Raw genomic sequence first — 21,187 nt, forward strand, 5'->3', positions numbered from 1 at the left:
CACTAGGAAAGCTAGTCCTCAGTGAGGAGGCTTTGTCTGAGCATTCTTTATTAAAGATAATTAGGGTTTAATTTTGGGGTCTAGAGCAGCAACAGTATTGTGACTGTGTACAGTATAGCACCCACCTCACGCTGGGCAGCATATGAGACACTTTCTCAGCATTGATATTAATTTTCTGAGTTTATACACAGTTAAAGGTGTTTTGGTTTTGCAAAATGCTGGTTTGACATTGTGGCCAGATACCAAATTATTAGGCTGTCCCTTCCTGCCGCGGTGACTCGTAAGTATGGCCCTATGTGTCACAGAGTTAAAGTGGCCACATTGAAGCCAGAGGCTTTATTTTCCTCCTTGAAGCCTTAGTGGTGAGCTCTGCTGTCTTGACAGAGCACCATAGACAAAGCGGCCTAAACAACAGAAACTTAGTTCTGCAGGCTGTGGTTCAAGGCTAGTGTGGTACCGTTGGGCAAGGTCCCTGGCCACGGCCTCTTCCTGGCTTAAGATGCTACCTTCTTTCTGTATTATTACTTGGCCTCTTTTCTGTGCTGTGTGTAAGGAAGAAGGGAGAGAGGCAGACAGTAGGAGAGAAAGGAAGAGAGGAAAGAGAGAGGGGAGACTTGTGAGTTTTACTTTGTGCATTTTGTGGGAAGCACAATTGAGTCCATTGTAGAGGGTAATGTGGACTTTTTGCCAAAAGGTCTAGAACACTTTCATCCGTTTTTGCAGTTTATGTCAATATAAGATGTAGATCTTTATTGCTTTATAAAAATACAGTGCCTCTTTCGATTTTTTTTCTGTTGTCTGGTCATGTTATCCTATTTGATAATAGTTACTGTTTTAAAGGGTGTTGACTTGTCGAGAGTCTCTTCCAGGCTTTTCCTCTGCTGTCTTTATGTCATCCTAGGTGCACACTCACTAACTCTTACTCAAATGCATGAAGCAGAGGCTTTCAGACTTTGGAATTTGGAATATTTGAACATACATAATGAAACGGGTCAGGGCTGAGGTCTAAATGCTAAAAGTATTTATGTTTCATAAAGATCTGTACACACAGCATGAGGATGATTTTATGCAGTGTTTTCAGCATATCTGTGTGTTGACTGATACCTGTCACATAAGATCACTGTGACGTCAGGTTGGTACCCAGAGTTTCAGATTTGGAACTTCTTAGGCTCGTTCCCCTGCATATGTGGTTTCCGGCTCCATCCGTGTTTTGCTTACTTTGTCTTTCTCTTTCTCTTAGCATTTTTTACACAATATTTCCATTTGCTTTCAGTGCTTGTGTGAGGGTGGTAGGCCTAGGAGGTCAGTGCCTTGGTGTCATGGTGGCCATCCTGGAGTGTGGTGGGCTGAGCCCGCCATCGCAGCTTCAAGGGACATGTGATGCTTCAGGCAGCAGCTTGCCCTCTGCCTCTTCTTTGGAGAGCTCAGTCATGTCTGATCTAGGCACTGGGCCTGGTGTCACGAGTCTTGGCTGTGTTCTGCTGCCTTTGGCATCTTGCATTGGGGTTCTCAGTTTCAGGATGTTAGGTTTAATGTAGGTAATGAGTGAGCTTTGAACTCTGGGTGAGTCCTGAGAGCAGAGGCCTCACAGAGGTCTTCACTGTGCCTTGTCAAGTCTTTAAGGCCCACAGTTAAGACACCTGTAACTAGTCACCTTCAGTGAACCCTGTCTTTGCAATTGCGGGGGTGGGGGCGGGGGTGGGGGCGGGGGTTGGGGCGGGGGTTGGGGCGGGGGTTGGGGCGGGGGTTGGGGCGGGGGTTGGGGCGGGGTACTGTAATACCCTGGGCAGCCTTCCTTTAGGTTGGCCTTTTCCTAGTTCTGATGCATTTACATGAAATTTGAGGAGCCAGGCGGTGGTGTCGCACACCTTTAATCCCAGCCCTTGGGAGGCAGAGGCAGGTGGATCACTGTAAGTACAAGGCCAGCCTGGTCTACAAAGTGAGTCCAGAACAGCCAAGGCTACACAGAGAACCCCTGTCTCGAAAACAAACAAAAAAACAAAAAACAAAACAAAACAAAACAAACAAACAAAAAAGACAAGAAAAGAAAAGAAAGAAATTTGAGGGGACACTGATTCTAATGTTTTCTTACAGACAGAACCGCCACTGAACACACCAGAGAACAGAGAGTACCTTGCCGAAATCATGTTTGAATCATTTAATGTACCAGGACTCTACATTGCAGTGCAGGTAAAAACCGGTTTCTTCTCTGTGATTCTGACCATGTGAGAAGCAGAAATCCCAAGGTCCTTTGTGCTCAGCCTGGGATAGGAGCCCCTCTCTGCTTTTTTTGTGCACCCCGACCACCAGGCTGTTCAATCACAGCGCTGCCAAGAATCCAGTCCATAATTTATTACACTTCAACAACGCCACTGATGTGCACTGGTCTGGCTCTGCAGGGTTCCTATGCAGCGTCTCATGTGTTTTTATGTGGATAACAAGTCATACAGATGTGCTTTGTTTGTTTGTTTGTTTGTCTGTTTATTTATTTATTATTTATAGCTTCTTACGCTTGTTTGGGTGGTTGGAGTTTCAAGTTGGTTGGAGTTTTGAGGAGTAACTGAGAATTCTGGAGACCTTTCTCCAAAATCTCCTACATAATGTTACTTCCTCCTGAGAACGAAGAGTTCTGTGGGGAAATGCATTTTGGAGGTGGCGCATGCGTGCTGTTAACACAGTAAAGGCTCCAGCTATTCCCACAGGAGAAATCTATTAATTCTTTTGTTTGTTTGTTTTTGTTCTTGAGACGAAGTTTCTCTGTATAGCCCTGGAACTCATTCTATAGACCAGGCTGGCCTCGAACTCACAGAAATCCGCCTGCCTCTCCCTCCCTGAGTGCTGGGATTACAGGCATGCACCACCTAGACTAATGGTTCTTAATATGGTCTATATGCCAATTTCACCCATATGCTTTGTAACAGTTTAAGTTCCTGTACTCCACCGTGGCCTGGGTTTGGGTGGGACTGCTGCCTGCTGTAGGGTGTCCCGTGCATTGCAAGTGTGCAGCAGCAGCCACCTCTCGCTCCTCTCCTCTGATAATTGTCACCATGAACAGTGGCAGCAGAAGGGCCAGACGTTCTGTGATGAGCACAGTTGCCTCTGGCTGAGAACCACTGTCTCACATCTAGCAGGTTAGAGTGTCTGGATGGGAGGCCTCGCATCTGTTTGAGAAGAGCTCCATGTGGCTGCAGCTGGACTCACTTGGTAGAGTGCTTGCCCAGCACAAACCCTGGGATCCATCCCAAGCACGGTGTGGACTGGGTATGGTGGTGTGCATCGGAATTCTCACTACTGTGGAGCTGGTGGCAGGAAGGTCAGGAGTTCAAGGCCATCCTTGGCTACACAAGTTTGAAACCAGCCTGGGTTACATGAGACCCTGCCTCCAACCACAAACAAACTTCCAAACCAACCAACCAACCAACAAACCAACCAACCAACCAACCAACCAACCAGCCAACCAACCGAGCAACCAACAACCACCCCCTCCCCCACGTGTATTACCTTGCAGTGATTGAGTTGCACTTGGAACATCAGTAGAATAGAAGTTAAATCTGTGATTTAGCAGTGGGATTCCATTTCATTGGTTTTTGTTTGTAAAACTTTCTATGTTTTTGTTGAAAGCTTGTCTCCCTCATTTGGAAGGAAAACTGGTGTGCCAGTTGTCTGTGTGTCTAAGAATTGTAATCCAGGAGATGTGGAGTAGGGAAAGAGGAGTTTCTCAGACTTCTTAAGTGAAAGAGCTCACTGCAGAATCTGAGACCAGCCAAGTGATGGCTTCTGATGCTCCTGGGTGCTGTCTCTCGTCAGTGGCTTTTCAATGTCTCTCTTCAGGCAGTGCTGGCTCTGGCGGCCTCTTGGACATCCCGGCAAGTTGGTGAACGCACACTGACGGGGATAGTCATAGACAGTGGAGATGGCGTCACCCATGTTATCCCAGTGGTAAGCACAGGGTTCGTATTTTACTCTCTGAGGCATAACGCCTGACTTGAGGTAAGAGAAGAAATGAAAAAGGCAAAACAAAACCCAACCCTCTCTAATTAAAATGCCACTGTTTATGTGATGTACTACAAATGGCCGTGGAATCTTCCTTCCTTCTCTCCTCCCTTTCCTGTCCTTTCCTTTTTTTTGTTTTGAAACAGGGTCTTTCTGACTGGCCTTGAGCTCACAGACATCTATCTGCCTCTGCCTCTCAAGTGCTGGGATTAAAAGTATGTGCCACCATGCCCAGTCTTGGCAGTGGGAATTTAGAGAGCCTAGGAAGGTGAGAAAGAGTTCAAAAGACAGCCATGTTTGTGTCTTCGACAGTTTTGAAATATGGAGCAAATTCTGTGGTCACATGCTTGTTTTTGCAAGACTTCTGCTGTGTTCCCATGAGTGTCATGCCTCATTGCGGTGGCTTGAATGAAAATGGCCCTAAAGACCCATAGGGAGTGGCCCTGTTAGGAGGTGTGGCCTTGTTGGAGGAAGTGAGTCACTGGGGTGGACTTTGAGGTTTCAGATGCTCAAGCAGGGCCCAGTGTCACTCTCTCTTCCTGCTGCCTGAGGATCCAGATGTAGAGCTCTGAGCTATCTCTCCAGCACCGTGTCTGCCTGTGTGCCACCATGATTCCCACCATGATAGTAATGGACTAAACCTCTAAAGTGTAAGCCGGCCCCGGTTAAATGTTTTCCTTTATAAGCGTTGCTACGGTCATGGTGCCTCGTCACAGCATCAAAGCTCAGCCTCAGACCCGCATCATTCTGAGCTGCTGCAGTTAGACACCATTCTGGGTGTCAGAGTCGAGGGTCAGGGCATGCCCAGGGAAGGGCTATGGTCAGCTGGGGCTTTGGAGAACTTGCTCTTGCCTCTAAGTGTATTTAAGAACCACAGAGGAGCGAGCTCACGTTTGCCTTGCAGGATTCCTCACAGTACCACCATTGGGTTTTACTTCTGCAGGCTTTTGGGTCTTTCTTTTGGTCCAAGGGACTATTTAAAGGAAATATTTAAAAATTATCCTTTTTGAAAATTAACCAGTGTCAGTGGAAAGTCAGTCATTCCTGATCATCCCCCTCAGGTTTTCTTGGTAACCATAGTTACAGCGTTAGCCACAGTTATTTAAGTTAACCGTAGTTATAAACACACACACATATGCATATATGGAGCTCTTTTTAAATTTGAATATTTTTGCTTTTGAAAAAGCGTGTGTGTGTGTGTATGTGTGTGTGTGTGTGTGTGTGTGTGTGTGTGTGTATGGGAGTGCTTGCCATGATCATATGTAGTAGTCATAGGACAACTTATGTGGTCAGTTCTTCCTCCTACTGTGTGATTTCCAGGGATTAAACTCCTGTTATCTGCTAAGCCATTTTACCAGCCCTTAAATAATTTTTGGAAAAAATGTTTTAAAAGGTTAACTATATGTACGTGTCTCTTTATGAGTTTGCGCATGTGAACACAGGTTGCCCCCAGAAGCCAGAGGCATCGAACCCCTGGAGCTGGAGTTATGGGTGGTTGTGTGCTGCTCGATGTCAGTGTGGGGACAGAATTCAGTGTATGATCGTAGCCACTGGGCCATTTCTCCAGCCCCTAAATCTAAATTTAAAACACAAACTAGGGTATTAAAAAAACTGAAATTGGCTGGGTGTGGTGGCACACTCCTGTAATCTCAGCACTCGGGAGGCAGAGGCAGGCGGATCTCTGTGAGTTCAAGGCCAGCCTGGTCTACAAAGTGAGTCCAGGACAGCCTAGGCTAGGACAGAGAAACGCTGTCTCGAAAAACCTAAGCCAAACCAACCAACCAACCAACAACCAACCAACCAACAAACCAAAACCAAAACCCCCAAACTGAGTGGCCTGGCCCATCCTGTAATTCTAGCATTTGAGAGGTGAAGGCAAGAAGTTCAAAAGCTAAAGATCATTCTTGGCTGTTTAATGAGCTTAAGGCGAGCCTGGGTTGCATGAGACCCTGTCTAAGCCAGCTCCACAGAGTTTAACATCTTCTGCCTTCACAGGCATTTGCATGTACATGGGTGTGTACACAAACAGTTAAACGCCACCACCACCACCACCACCACCACCAAAACCCAACTAAGCCAAAGCCAAGCAGAACAGGTGCATTTTTTTTTCATTGAAAACGGATAGCCACGGTTTTGTTTCAGTAATTGTGTCTGCTGAAAGGCTAAAGTCATCTAAGGCTTACTGGTCAGGAAGGACAACAATTCGAGTCTCTCTCTCTCTCCCTTGTACTCCTGCCCCTTTAGAGTGTGCGCCCCTGTCCCTTCAGAGTGTGGGGCAGAGTCCCTTCAGAGTGTGGGGCAGAGTCCCTTCAGAGCAGGTGCAGACGCTGGCTCTTTTGGGAATTGCTGCAAGAGGTGCGCCTCCTCTGGCTTCAGGCTTCTCTCTGAGGCGGCGCTGGGGAGAACAGCAGGCCTCAGCTCCAGTGCGGTGGGGCCAGAGCTGCTTGTGTTGGGTCTCCACCTTCTCCACACGGCAGAGGAGGGTGAGGCGGAAGCCTGTTCTTCCATCACCTGTTCATGTTGCCCAGGGCCACCCAGCTGCCAATGTGATAGGAAAGGGAAACATTTCACAACGAACCCAGGCCCAGGGAGAAAGGTCTTCTGTACTTTGTCACTGTGTATTAGTTTAGTTTCTTTTCCCATTTACAAAAATTAATTTAAGAATTTGAGTAATGTAATAAACAATAAGAGAACAAAATTACCCGTAACCTATCTAGAGAACCACATTATAAACTGCGCAGCTTTGGTTAAAACACACACACACACACACACACACACACCCACACACACACACACACACACACACACACGTCCTATGTCTAGTTTGTGTTCTAACTGTCTAAATAATACTGAAGTTATATTTTTCCACATCAATTTAATGATTTTTTTCTGTTATGGTCAAATATTATATGAAAAATTATTGCCTAAAGCCATGGTGTGTGATGCTAAAGTGCCATAGTGCTGACCTTCCTGCTACTGGGTGTGTGGCATGTTGTAGCCCTTTCTGAACGCTCATTTGGCTTACAAAGTGATGGGGAAGAGTTCATATATTAGAAGTAAATGTTTTAATCACTTGTACACACCTCTTATTTCCATCTTAAAATATTTTACAAATACTTGTACTTTGCAGAAAGGCCTAAACTTTTGTTTACAAGTTAGGAACATGAGAGAAAAGTCCTGGAAGACTTGGGGAGGTAGGTGCCCTTGCAGCTTGGCATGGCTCCCTCTGTGCCTGTGCTGAGACCGCTCCCCTGCAGCACAGGGCCATGGTACAGTTCCACGGCCCTCTCTTTGCCTTGGGCCTGTGGCACAGAAGCCATAGGGTGCTAAGAGTGTGAGACCCGACAACCACTGTCCCATCTGTATGTTTGCAGACAAGCTGGATGGGTAGCCATGCTTGTGGCTTCTGTGGCAAGTCTGTGCCCACTGGAGGTCAGTGAGGGGACTATGGACTCTTGGCATCAGCCCAGCTAGTTGATAGCAGTCATTGCGGACTCCAGTGGACCCATCACAGACACACCTTTAGGAGCTCAGGAAGGCATCAGAGACAATCCAGACCCCAAGCCACACTGATCTTCGGATGGCATGAGCTGGTTAGCTCCTTTGAGTCACTTTCAGTACGTTGGACGGAGCCATTTCTTGAATACTTAGCATCTGGCATAAAGTATGTGTCTGGCATGTAAATGCAGGATTTTATTTTATATACACTGTAAATGCCCTCAGGGTATTTGCTCCACAGTGGGGATGGAGGTCAGCAGTCCGAGGACCCAGGATGTGGATCCAGGCTGTTTTGGGATCACAAGTCCTCTGTACTTTTGCACGTTGCCAACTTTGAATTAGGAGGAGATTTATAGCTGGTCTAATGGTGCATAGACAAAGCCTTCCCTGTTGAGTTTGCTGTTCTCTCAGGCAGCAGTGGCTTGTAGAAATGAACTGTGCTGTGTGTTTTCCCCATGTTCCTAATGAAAATGTTTCGGTTGCTTATGGAGGTGCAGGTTATTGGAGTCGTTTAGAATTTTAAATATTAATGGAACTGCAGATGCAGTCTTTTAAAAACACCTTAGGCACTGAACCTCACGAGTGGGAGCCATTCAGTTGCTAGCTCGGTGCTCAGAGGGGTGGCCGGGAAGGTGAGCTGGGGGAATTCCCTAGGCCTCCCCAGCTCTGGATGCGGTTGCTGACACCACTGACTTGGCTGTCCTGCCTCCTCTTCCTCTCCAGGCAGAAGGCTATGTAATCGGAAGTTGCATCAAACACATCCCAGTCGCAGGTAGAGATATTACGTATTTCATTCAACAGCTGCTAAGGGAGAGGGAGGTGGGAATCCCTCCTGAGCAGTCACTGGAGACGGCCAAAGCCATTAAGGTAAAAATAGAAGGGACCCTGGCTGGTTTTGGGAGGGGAGAGAGAAATGGTGCCTGGATGTTCCCCTCAATGCCATTGCCCCCCTCCTGCTCCCTTCCTCCCTGCCCCGCCTCCCCCCTCCCCCCAGAGTGTGGACCTTGGTTGTTTTACCACTGACCTCAGTGTGCTGGGACCTGAGGCTCAGTTCGCTCTTCTGCTCAGAGCAGCTTGATAACTGATGTTGAGCCACAGCCGGCGTGTGTAGCAGAGCGTCGCTTAATTGGAGTCTAATTAAACAAAACCTTCAATTAGCCGCACGCTGCTTCCACATCTTCCTCCATGCTTCCTTTTAGAATCAGGAGGCTGGTCGCAGCAGCCGCAGCAGCAGCAGCAGCAGCTGTCAGGGATCCAGTGGCGTCTGCCCGCCTCATACCCTGAGAATACACCTCAGAAGCCTGCCAGCCTCAGAGTCCTTAAACAGAACCCACCTGCCCATGCCTCCAGGCCTCAGAGCAGTGACAGGGACATGCGAATTTAGTAACAAAAGAACAAAAGTGGCTCTTTGGTCATTATTTAGAGTGTCTACTTGACCTGGCCCACCTTTGTGTTGCTGTGGGCACGGCAGCTAAGTCTTTTTTTTTTTTTTAAGGAATTTTTCTTCTCAGCTAGCAAAATCAAAACACACTTGAAAAAATTAAAATGCAAGAGAGTCCTAAGAGTGCGAGGCTGGTTTTTATATAGTGAAGGGAAGGAAGGATTTTGTTTGGACCCGGAGACTCTGAATCTGAGGTAGGCTGTGACGTTTGGCCTTGAATAGCTCCCCCCCCCCCCCCAGCTCTGGTTCCCAGCTGCAGGGCAGAGTGTTAACTCCCCTAATGTTTTTCTCTCAGCTGAGCACCTCCTGAGGCTGGTTGAACAGGAAGAAGATTTCCAAATTCTGGCTGCTACTAGTTGGAAACAATTCTTTTGGGATGGGGCTCCTATAAAGAGTGCTACCCATGTCTGCCTCCTGTGCCCGGACTTTCTGGGGATTGGGGGGACTCAGTACTAAAGCAAAAACGAAGAGCTGATCTTTTCCGTGTTGAGGAGAGGTTTGCGAAGTTGTCCTCAGACTTTCTTTGTAGGCTAAAATATTCCCAGGGTTTCCCCTTCAGCCTTTGTTTTTCTTTCTTCAGTGGCAGCCGTCTGTTGCCAACCCCAGTGTTCCTGCCTGACTCTGTGTTTATTCTGTCGAATCTGCCATCTTACATCATGTCATTTAATTATTTATTTCAGTTGCTCAGTGTCTGACTTTCAGCTAGATTGTCTTCGCTGAGATCTGAGTGTTTTATTGATTGTGTATCTCCAGTGTTGATCAAGTGACTTAGAATATCACCAGTAAGGTACATTTTCAGGCACATCGTGGGCCAGGGGGTTTCTCTGCAAGCCGACATCTCACAGGAGGCTAGAGAGCACTCCCTTAGCAAAACACACACACACACACACACACACACACACACACACACACAATGCACACGCACACGCGCACACACATGCATGCACACACAAGGGGTTGGTTACTGTACTCTAGTGTGGAACAGGCTTGGTTCGTGGGACAGCAGTGCTGCAGGCATCTCAGAGGGAACCCAAGGGGCCCAGCAACGCCTGCATGGAGACAAGGTGGTGATGCTTTATGGGTAGGTGTGGTTTCAGACCAAATGTCGACAAAGTCAGGATTGACATGGTAGAGATGAACAACCAAGTTGCAGAGGAAGCGGACTTAGCCTCTTCACGTGTAGTTTAAGCTGAAAGACAGGAGGACACATGCTTGATAGTCCGGCCACACAAGAGTTCCAGTGTAGGCAGAGGTGATTCAGATGTGGCTATAAGGTATGGGTTTGTGTGTGTTTGTTAGAGGGCAGAGGCACTGGCACTTATTAACGCTTGGCCATGTCTTTTTGTGCATACACAGGAGAAGTACTGTTACATTTGCCCTGATATTGTCAAAGAATTTGCTAAGTATGACGTGGATCCCCGGAAGTGGATCAAACAGTACACGGGGATCAATGCGATCAACCAGAGGAAGTTCATTATAGATGTTGGTTATGAAAGGTTCCTGGGACCGGAAATATTCTTTCACCCTGAGGTAAGATGTCTCTGTGGGTACCCAGCGCAGTGCACATGGAGCGATGCTGCCCCCCAGTGTCCATAAGGAGCAGTGCTCAGGAAAGGGGTCCAGTGTGAAATAGTCAGCGGTTTCACACTGTGGATGCCTGGTTTGCCTTGCTTCCCACTCACCTGTGTTAACAGTTAAAGTTGGGTTGTCCTCCTGGAGACGAGGAAGATCTCTGAAGAGCAATAGAAGAAAATAGATTCGAAACTGATCTCAAGGGGGCTGTGGAAATAAAACAGTCTCTAACCTCAAGGACTGTATGCAGTGGCCCCTGCATGACAGTGGGAGTGCTTTGTGATTGTCCGCCTAAAACCAGTGACTGGCCAGCTGGTGAGCTGGCTCACAACTCTCTGCAACTCCAGCTCCCTGGGATATGATGCCCTCTTCTGATCTCCGTGGGCACTGTACTCACATGCACAAACCCACACTCAGACACGCACCTATACACAGTTAAAAATTAAAAATGAAGTCTTAAAATAGTTGTTTGAAAATAGTTAAATGTTATTTGATAAAAATGTGCAATGCTTCTTTCATATTTCTATGCCATTTAGTTTGCCAATCCAGACTTTATGGAGTCCATCTCGGATGTTGTTGATGAAGTCATACAGAACTGCCCCATAGACGTACGTCGGCCGCTGTATAAGGTATGAGCTGCTTGGGTAAGGTGCTTTGACTTCATTCCCGCATTAAAGGCCTGTCGTTGTTAGCTGTTCATGAAGCGCACCTGCATTCCTCTTCCTCCTGCTCCCGGAACTTGTTCTCGCAGTATAGTGGCACGCTTTTGTTCGTCTCGTTGGTTGGTTGGATTTTGGGTTTTTTTTTTTGTTTGTTTGTTTTTGTTTTTGTTTTTTTGAGACATGGTTTCTCTATGTAGCCCTGGCTGTCCTGGGCTGGCTTTGTAGACCAGGCTATCCTTGAACTCATGGGGATCCACCTGCTTCTGTCTCCCTGAGTGCTGGGATTACAGGCGTGAGCCACTGTGCCTGCTGGTAACTGAGAGTTTTACTCAGAGAGAAGAGGTATGGGGTGTGTGAGGATATGGCACAGCCAACCGAGAGAGTTTTAAACCTTTCTTCTTTCTCCCTCCTCCCTCCTCCTCCTCCTCCCCCTCCTCCCCCTCCTGCCCCTCCTCCTCCCCCTCAGGCTAGTCTAGGCTGGGAACTTGTGACTCTGCTGTCTCCACTTCCCTGGCACTGGGGTTTCAGGCCGTGTCTTTGTGCCTGGCTTGAACTCTCTTTTCTTCTTTTCTGGCAAACTGGATTCTAAGGTCTGGGCCTGACACACCGATTGAAAGTGGAAGGTTCGCCTCAGTCAGGCTACCTGGGGCACTGCTCTTATGCTTCCGTGGGACTTTGGAGTCACTGCTGAGGTGGCATGGCAGTGGGAGCTTCAAGAGAGACAATCAAATCAAACACAGGGAGTATTTTTTCAAAATTCTTTGTCTGGCATTATAAAAGTTGAAACGAGAGGAATCTAGTTATTATTACGTAAAAGGCAATATGGCTGACAGGCAAGCAAGAGCAGACACCACTCCTCACCTTCATCCAGCATTTGCGCGTGTGCCTCAAGCCTTTGACAGCCAATCTCGTGATCCCGTAATATGCTCTGCACATGTAGGCCTCAGCATTTTAAGCAGAGCAAGGTGCTTAGCCACAGTGCAGTAAGAGGGCTCCATTCCATGGACGCTACTCCATCCCTTTGAAGGGAGGAGCTGAGTCAGCTACATTCCCGTGGAAGAGTCCGGTGGGAGAGCAGCAAGGGACATGCAACTCATGTGAACGTGTCCCCAGTTCTGAGTGACATCTACTGAGCAGTTGAAGCCTCACTGGGGGCAGCTTATGCTTAACCCCTGCCTTTTCCCTTTTGTGTTTTAAGATTGCTTGGAATTTTAGAATTAATATTGTTTTTATTCGGAAAAATTGTTTTTCTATTGATAATCTTTTATGGTTAAAAGCCAATTATGATTCGATTTCTATATGTGTTATGCACCAAATCAAGCCCTGTCCTTAAATAAAAAAAATACCAGGAAAGATAAGCTAAGTAGCCTGGAGGTCTTCAGTCTCACTTGCGAGGCCGTGTGGTCTTATTGGCAAAGGCTAGGAACATACATTGTATATTGGTAGAAGCGACTGCAGCGCTCTAGAACGAAAACTTTCTGAAGGCGGTCCACCTATCTCAGTGGATTTTATAGACCGTGAGGGTAGAGGTCACGTGGACCACGTGCATGCATGACACGTGATTCCGTGCTTTACGGAGAGCGAAAAGCAGGCTGAGCTCGGGGACCTTGCTCTTAGGCTCTGTGTTTATTTTATTGAGGACATTTTCAGTTTCTTAACCTCACTGATTAAAGAAAGTTTGAATAAGGCAGCACTTGCCTGCACGAGCCTCCTCTTAGTCTGGCAGCGTAGCTGTGATGTCATTTCCGTCTTGGAATCACTCAGTTAGCAAGCACCTCTGGAGACCGTGCTGACCTTGAGCTCAAGGAAGCTTTCTGAACTAGCCAGAAGCAAGCCGGAAGCACAGGAGCTCTGCAGATGCTCTAGGTACCAGACACGCAGTGCATCCTGTCGGAGGTGAGGCTGGCCCAGCAGATGGCATCCTGTGTCAGGGTTAACTGGAGTGCTGGGTTACTGCGGGGAAGGGACATGGCTTAGGAAGGACAGGAGAAAGGCTAGAAATGAGGACGTTACTGTAGTGTCGCTTTGACCAGGACCCCCTCCTCCATCGCGACTGCTGAATGGCGAGTCTACTTCAAATTTCCACCTGCTTTTCTTTCTTTCGATTTTTCTGACAAGGTCTCTTACTATAGGCCAGGGTGACCTGGAACTCACTGTGTAGCCTAGTCTGCCTTCGCATCCATGAGGATCATCCTGCCTCAGTCTCTTGAGTGCTGGGATTGCAGGTGTGAGCCACCAGACCCAGCTTCCAGCTGCTTTTTAGGCATGGCTCGTTACCTGTTGTCCAGCCCCTCAGAGGCTGCACTGAGATAATTCCTGTTCACAGTTTTGTCTGTAATTCTGGTATTCTTCTCCAGGTCACCCTAGCTATGAGTGCTGACGTATGCCAAGGATGTCAGAGCCTACTGATACTGATGGTGGTACCTGATCCTGGGAGATACGAATTACCTGTGCACATCTCTTTAGAGTCTCTCTCTCTCTCTCTCTCTCTCTCGCTCTCTCGCTCTCTCGCTCTCTCGCTCTCTCGCTCTCTCGCTCTCTGGATGTGAACTACATCCCAAGCCTTTGGCTTTTTAGTATAGGCTGGCCTTGAACTTGCAGTTTTCCTATCTCAGCCTCCTGAGTACTGGCATTACCAGGGTGCACCACCATGCCCCAGAGCTGTTCCTACATTGGTTGTATAATAAAGAGCAGAGATGGGGTGTTCCCCATCCACTGTAATTCTCTTGGGTAGTGGCAGATGTGCAAGCCAGCAGTTTCCTGTTGAGACCAGAGTCCATTGTAGTCAGGGTCGGGGTAGTGGAGGGGAGCTGCAGTGGAAGTGTGGTCTCAGAAGGCACTGTTTGGGTAAGGACTGGGAAAAATAGCCTAATGATTTTATATTTAACATTTTATTGTAATAACCATACTATCATAAGATAGTGTATATTTTCACTTTAATAATTTTACTAAGTATATAATATTTCTATAAAATATTATAATATAATATCACTAAATATATTTATACAAGTTACTTGCATTTCCTTATTTTTTTACTTTTAGATATTGCTCTGTAGGCTAGGTTGACCCTAAGCCTCCAGTCATTTGCCTTAGACCCCGGTTGCTGGCTTATTTGTATAGCCTTTACTGATTGTAAAAGTCTCAGTTTTCATCAGTCCTGTGCTGAGAGTAACCACATGATTATAAGTGTGTATACTTCCAGATTGAGTTTTTGTGTCTCATTGCTTTCTAGGACCTGTTGCTGTTCAGGAGCGACCTTGTGCTTCTTCTGGCTGAACAGATTGTTCTTGAACTTATATTATTAAGTGTAGGCCTTAGTCACTTAGTAAATAGCTGTGATACAGTGTGTGTGTGTATGTTTAAGAACTGAATCAAACAGTTACCTATGCACACTCCCCGTGGGCCTCCTGTTTCTACCCACACATCACAAGCAAACTGAGGCAAGCCCTTGAAATACCAGTCCCTGTCCCAAGGCCCACAAGGTTTGCACAGCCTGCTTTTTATAGCACCCAGGACTACCAGCCTGTGCGTGGCACCACCCCCAGTGAGCTGGGCCCTCCCACATCAGTCAATCAAGGAAATGCACCACAGGCCAGTCTGGTGGGGAGATATTTTCTCAATCGAGTTTCTCTCTTCCAAAATGACAGTAGCTTGTGTCAAGTTGATATAAAAACCAGACATCACAGTAGTAGTGGGTAGGTAGATAGGCTGGCAGGTAGGTAGGCTGGCAGGTAGGTAGGTTGGTAGGTAGATAGGCTGGCAGGTAGTTAGGCGGGCAGGTAGGTAGGTAGTCAGATAAGTAGGTAGGCTGGTAGGCAGGCAGGTAGGCAGGCAGGCAGGTAGGCGGGCAGGCAGGTAGGCAGGCAGGCAGGTAGGCTGGCAGGCAGGTAGGCGGGCAGGTAGGTAGGCTGGCAGGCAGGTAGGCGGGCAGGTAGGTAGGCTGGCAGGCAGGTAGGCGGGCAGGTAGGTAGGCTGGCAGGCAAGTAGGCTGGCAGGCAGGTAGGCTGGCAGGCAGGTAGGCAGGCAGGTAGATAGGTGGGCATGTAGGTAGGTAGGCTGGTAGATAGGTGGGCATGTAGGTAGGTAGGCTGGTAGGTAAGTAGGCTGGTAGGTAGGTAGGCGGGCAGATAGGTAGGTGGGTAGGTAGGTAGGCAGGTAGGTATGGGCTGGTTATTGTTTTCTAACTTTGAGATTGATTTAGAATTCTAGCCCCTCTGAGAGTTGGGAAAGCCAAGTACAGTGGAGTTGTCTACACTTTCGGTCGTTTATCATGAAGCTGAGCTCTCTACCTTGCAGGAGAAAGGAGAATAAAATGAGGCTGCCTTCTCTTCTGTCTCCCGAGACATTGCTTGTGTAGACTAGATCTGACTTGGGAGATGTCCCTCAGGATTCCGCTGTGGAGACTTTTGTCTTGCTCCTGGCAGTGGCCATTGTGGCTCCTCAGTGGGTTTGGCGTCATCTTGGGGCTTCCTCAGGGAGCTGTCACTCCTTGGTTGCCGATGCAGGATGGGCAGCCCTTGGGTCACCTTTTCTCTCCCCAGTGGTGCGGCAGTGTTCGGTGGGCACCACCGCCACTGCTGAGAGAGGCACTGCTTTCCAGAGCCACGGGTGTGTAAGTTAAAGTTGAATGTTGAGACTTACAAATGCCCACTGTATCTGTGTTAGCTACCAGATGCAGCTGCTAGAGGGAAGTTTTTTTCTATGGCAATCTGAAAGCGGGAGTTGGCCAACTTTTCTTGTAAAGGGCCAGATGGTAAATCTTTCTGGCTTTGCAGAAGCCATATGGTCTCTGTTGCATTTACTCCATTCTCCAGTGCGGCTGTAGACGATATGGGCACCGCTAGAAGAGGCCGGATTCCATGAAACGTTATTTACAGAAGCAGGCAGGCAGCTTGCTGTAGACAGTTGAGCAAGTAGTTCCTAACTGTAGTGCTTGCTACATCTTTGAAAGTTATGTGGGCTCTTCCGTCTGGCTGGCTGTGTGTACAGGTGTGCCTGGTTAGTTCAGCAGTCAGGGCTGCATTTAGAGAAGTCTTGATGGGACTGTGGTTGCCTGGCTTCTGAGGCACTCCGGGGATTGCAGCATTGGCTGGCGGCTTTGGCTGCCATGCCCAGGGAGAGCTGCAGGTTGCTGACACAGCGCTTCTGCTCACTGGATGTTTGAAGTCCAGTTGGGTGGGATGGAAAGAGAGTCCCTTGGAACTAGCATCTTGGAGTGACAATGTTTCACTATCATGCTTTACTCCGATGCAGGGCGTGCTCTTTTCTGAGGCTCCTTTCTAGCTCCTGCTCCTGAGTGTGGATGTAGTGACAATTCTGGACCTTTGTTGTTTTCTTTTTAAACACATAAATATTATAAAAATATGTCTTCATTTGCATCCCAGTTGTGGGGATTTGGGGCTGCTTTACAGCAGCTGCCTGTGATTTGCCTCGTGCTCTGGCAGAGGCCTGGTTTTGCCAGCTGTGGATAGTTTCTGCGATTGTGATATTTGGAATTCTGGGAACTTTTCAGAGAGTATATAAATGCTAGGGGCCTGACAGGTAGGGGTGGGTGGTTGTTGGTCATTTGGGGCAAGGGGGTTGGTTGTGGTATGTTAGTAGTCATGCTCAAAGAAGAAACAGAAAGAAAGATGACTCAAGGATCTCTTTCTCTCTCCTTTTCCCCTCTGTCCTTCTTTTACTCTTTTCAAGTGACAGAGGGTGAAACCGGAGGGGGCGGGGAGATAAAGGGTGGGAAAAAGAGGAACTCACAAAGTAGCAAAGACAAGCTACATGTGGATATAAACTTGTCATGAAAAATATCCTTCCATCGCAGTTTTACAGGCTAAATGTACAGGTATGTGAGCATCTAAGCAAAATAGGTTCAAAGACGCATTGAGTAATCTGTAGCACACGTGACACATGGATGTATTTCTGTGCATAGCCAAACATCCCCCCCCCCCCCGCCTCTCTCTCTGTGTGTGTGCCTCTTTTTCTTAGTCTTGTTTCTAGGCACTTCTCTTTTCCATGGCCAATGGATGGATCCATTCTTGCCGCTGACCCGGGCCCTTTCACACTGAGGCAGCAATCACTGGATCAGAATGGTTGGAAAACATGATCTAGGCCCAAGGAAACAGATTGGAATGGGGCCACAAACTCATGTGCTGGACCCCGATGGGCCACATGGATGGCAAGATGCCTTTTCCCAGGGATGAGGATGCTGGGTCCCTGACCTCATCCTCCTGTGTGTCTTTGCTCCAGTCTTACAACTTTATCTAGACAGTGGTGGTGGACATACTAACAAGAAGGGGGGGGGGACCACAGGGAGCTCATGGGGAGTATGGAGCAAGCTCCGTGGTACCCCGTGCAGCACCAGAGGGCGGGGATCCTTCTCTTTCCTGGAGTAATCCAGCCCTGTAGAGCCAAGGCTGTTATACTTTCCTCACACACAGTCTTGGGGACCCTCAGGAGGTTTATTATGATCTAGTGAGTAAGAAGTGGTTCACTTTACACTGCTGGGAGATCCGAGACTGCCCTGGCCATTGAGGCAACATCTTGCCCATGCTCTCAGGCAGGAAGAAAAATAAAATGGTAAGAAGAAAAGATGGCTCTGAAAGTGTGGGCTGTTCACTCAGATTTACTGAGGTGTGATTGACATAAACACTGTGCACGTTTAAGGTGTTCCACAGGTGGACTGGGTGTGTGCGTCCATTGCAGAAGCTAAGTCGAGCTGACTAAGTCACTCTCCACCTCACAGCTTCCTGTGTGTGCCTGTTTGGAGAATCTTGCTATCTCCTCTCAGGTATAGTATACCTCCCTGTCAGACAGCAGCCCGCATTTTACTCCCAGATCCTCATGTAGCTGGGCCCGGGCATCCAGAAAACATCTCTAGAGTCTGGCTGAGTTGATGGCTGCTGTCAGCAGCTAGTCCGTTCTTGGATTATCTGGTATTTAGTCCTTTGTCTGCTCCGCTCGAAGGTGGAGCAGTTAACAATTGTTCTGTCATGTAACTAACTGGGCGTCTCTTCCTCCAGTTTGTGAGGTGTCCTTATACTAGACTCAATGCTAAGTTTAAAGAGATTTAATGTGTATGTGGTGATGTTCTCGTCTTCAGGAATTAATCAAAAAGCCGAAAATAGTGAAACAACCAAAGGGAGCCGCTATGAACTAAATGTCAGTAAAGTGAATCATGCAATTATGGCAATCCAGGGACGAGCAGATTGCGTTTAATTAGAGAGGATCTGGACAGGCTTTGTAAGCCAGTCCTGGCCTGCGGAGCTGGTGTGGGAGAGGCCAGCCTGGCATAGGACCCTGAGCATAGATGTGGGGACCTAGGGGTACATACGGAATTCACACCTCCTGGATTCTGGGGTACAGCAGGGCTGGGAGGCGTCAGTAGGAGGATGTGTGTCATCCTGCGTTGGCACTAGGGTGGAAGGGTGGGTGACAGACCCTATTTGTTCCGTTGTCAAGAAGACGTGAATGCATCTGACGTGCACAGCTGGTTTCCCCGTAGCTAGTGCCTTGAGCCAGGTCTACGGTAGCAGTTATCTTAGTGCCCTTTAAATCAGGGCAGCATGCTGCAAAGCAAGCCAGCAAGCTGTGTGTATTACTTATTGATGTCGAATAGTTCCAATATCTTCAATAGTTGAAACATAAAATTAGAAAAACCTGTCTACCTGTGGTTTTTTTTTTTTAAATCTTTTTTCTTTCTTTTCTCCCCCTTAAATACTGGGGATCAAATGCAGGTCATTCTAGGCAGGCCCTCCACTAATGAGCTACATCTCAATCCATAGTCCTTTTTCAAATGGTCCTTTGCCAGCTGAAACCCAGGTTGACGCCTAAGATGTGAGCAACCGGGAGGACAGCTGCTTAGATTTGGGTAGGACCTTGGGTTTAACAGTTCCAGAACTTTCAAACCCGTTTTTACACTATTGACCCATAACTTTTAACCATGCTTCCTGCCAACGGACTCCAAAACAGTAAGATTTCTTTCTGTCTCAGTGGGAAGAGGAGCCTGATGTAAACATCTGGGCGTGGCTTGCCAAGTGCAGGGATAAAAAGATGCCTCGTAGTGCCCCACTGAGGGCATCTGTTGGCCACTTGCCAGGCCCAGCACAGGCACTCAGGATGCAGGTATGTAACTGCATACTGCGCTGAGCATGGTGACTTACGGGAGCCCAGGTTGGACATTTAGGGGCTCCCTGTGTTGGGTTGTGCCACGGTGGATGTATCTGCAGCTGTAGCACCCAGGGAAGTGCCACTGGCCACATGTGGCTGATCCACCCTTCAAACATGCTGGTGCAACAAGAAGGTATTTAAAATTGTGTTTAATTTTAATTGATGCAGATATAAATGGTGACATTGGACTAAGGGCTACATTGTGGGACAGCTGAGAGGACACCGGAGTCCTCCAGGCTGGTGTGGCCTGCTCAGAACAGGGAGTGCAAGGAGGGTGGGAACTGAAAATCATCTATATGGCTGGCAGGGTTGGGGCAGGGGCGGGAGCAGGGATGGGGGCGGAGGTGGCTCAAGCATTTAATCCCAACTCTTGGGAGGAGGGAGGCAGGTGGATCTCAGTTTGAGCCAGCTTCGTCTACAGAGTGAGTCCCAGGACAGCTAGGGCTATACAGAGAACCTCTCAAAAAAAGCAAAAAACAAAACAAAAGACAAACAAACAAACAAATCTCTTTGGGCTTGAGAGATGCTTTATAAGACCCAGTGTGGCTCACAACAGCTTACACCCCAGCCCTCTTCTGACCTCTGGAGGCACCTGCACACATGCGTGAAATGCGCATACAGAGATGTGCACATACATACACATAACTTAAAAAATTAAAAAAATAAAAAGAGACTCTGTTTGCAGGGCCAGGAGTAGAGCGTGCTGTGGGTGGAAAGGCACTCGGCACTCCTGAACCTCATATTTAACCCCAGCGACTGAGGAGTCTGAGGTTTGCACAGGGCCGGAGCTCGTGGGGCCTGGAGGAGAGGGGTGCGCCGTCACATGCTGGCTGTGATTCTCAGGGAAGGCCTGGCCTTGCGTGGATTTAGAGACTGAGTTTGTCCTGAGGGCCACCGAGGACTTTGCACAGGAGGAGCAGTGACCCCAGCGGAGAAGCAGCATCGGCTCTGCTCCTGCCCCCCCCCTTCTGCTCCATCTCTGCTCTCTCTCTTCCCTTCCCTTCCTTCCTCCACTCTCTCCTTCCTTCTTCCCCACAGTGATGCTACTATACGGTTTATTCTAAGGACTGGCATGTGAGCAATGGAGCTGCTGAGGCCAGAACCTGTAGAGCAGCCTAGAAACTCAGGCAGGCACCATCACTGCTGCATCCTGAGGTAGACCCTTCCCTGAGCGCCCCAGGCTTTGCTCCTCTGGCTTTGGCTGATTGGCACCTTTCGCAGCATGCCATTTACTGTTAGCAATGCCTGGGGTCCGGTCTGGCTCAGTCACCAGGTGTGATCATGTAATCACCCTAGAAGCCAAGTCAGTGTCCCCACAGACCCCGCTTTGAGAGGGGAGCTTTACAGAGGCCAAAGTCATGCCGTTGAAGGAAAAAGTTAGTGTCAGTGATTCCTGCAGGATTGCCATGGGGTGGTAACAGCCCCTACAGCCAGCCCTGAACATTGGCTTGGATCTCAACAGGGACGTGGTTGAGTGTCACAGTTGTGTGTCCCTCAGAGGTTTGCTCAAACTTTGTGCACTCTAGTTGTCAGCTGAACCTGTGGCTCCTGTGACATCTAAACTGTAATAGAGGAGCAGCAGCCTGTCTGTGTGTTTCTTTTTCGCCCCCCCCCTGAATAATGGGCAGTGGAACTGAGGGAATCCTACATGGTTTGCAAAGGTCTCCCTTTTCTCCTGTGCTAGGGCTTGAACGTGTGGCCTTGATATGCTAGGCGAGTGCCATGATACCACTGAGCTGCATTCCCAGCCCCCTAAAAATTGGTTTTTGAGACAAGACAAGCTGCTAAGGGTGGCCTTGGACTTGACCTTTGACCTTGGCAGGTCTTTTTCCTCGGCCTTCTGAGTAGATGCAAACACCAG

The 21,187-nt window shown here is 48.2% G+C and overlaps 1 protein-coding gene across 4 annotated transcripts in view; it reads left to right on the forward strand.

The window, feature by feature from the left end:
* ACTR3B (actin related protein 3B) overlaps positions 1–21,187 on the forward strand; it is a 94,354-nt gene that overhangs the window by 54,294 nt on the left and 18,873 nt on the right. For 3 of the 4 annotated variants that reach the window (XM_084784980.1, XM_084784983.1, XM_084784982.1), the window contains 5 exons: positions 2,095–2,190; positions 3,832–3,939; positions 8,215–8,358; positions 10,289–10,462; positions 11,041–11,133. In XM_084784980.1, coding sequence (XP_084641106.1) covers positions 2,095–2,190; positions 3,832–3,939; positions 8,215–8,358; positions 10,289–10,462; positions 11,041–11,133 — 615 coding nt within the window. The remainder of the gene's footprint in view (positions 1–2,094; positions 2,191–3,831; positions 3,940–8,214; positions 8,359–10,288; positions 10,463–11,040; positions 11,134–21,187) is intronic. The other variant, XM_084784981.1, reaches the window with a different exon arrangement.

This window comes from Acomys minous (genome assembly GCF_964271855.1).
Source record: "Acomys minous genome assembly, chromosome: 6".
Classification (NCBI taxonomy): Eukaryota; Metazoa; Chordata; class Mammalia; order Rodentia; family Muridae; genus Acomys; species Acomys minous.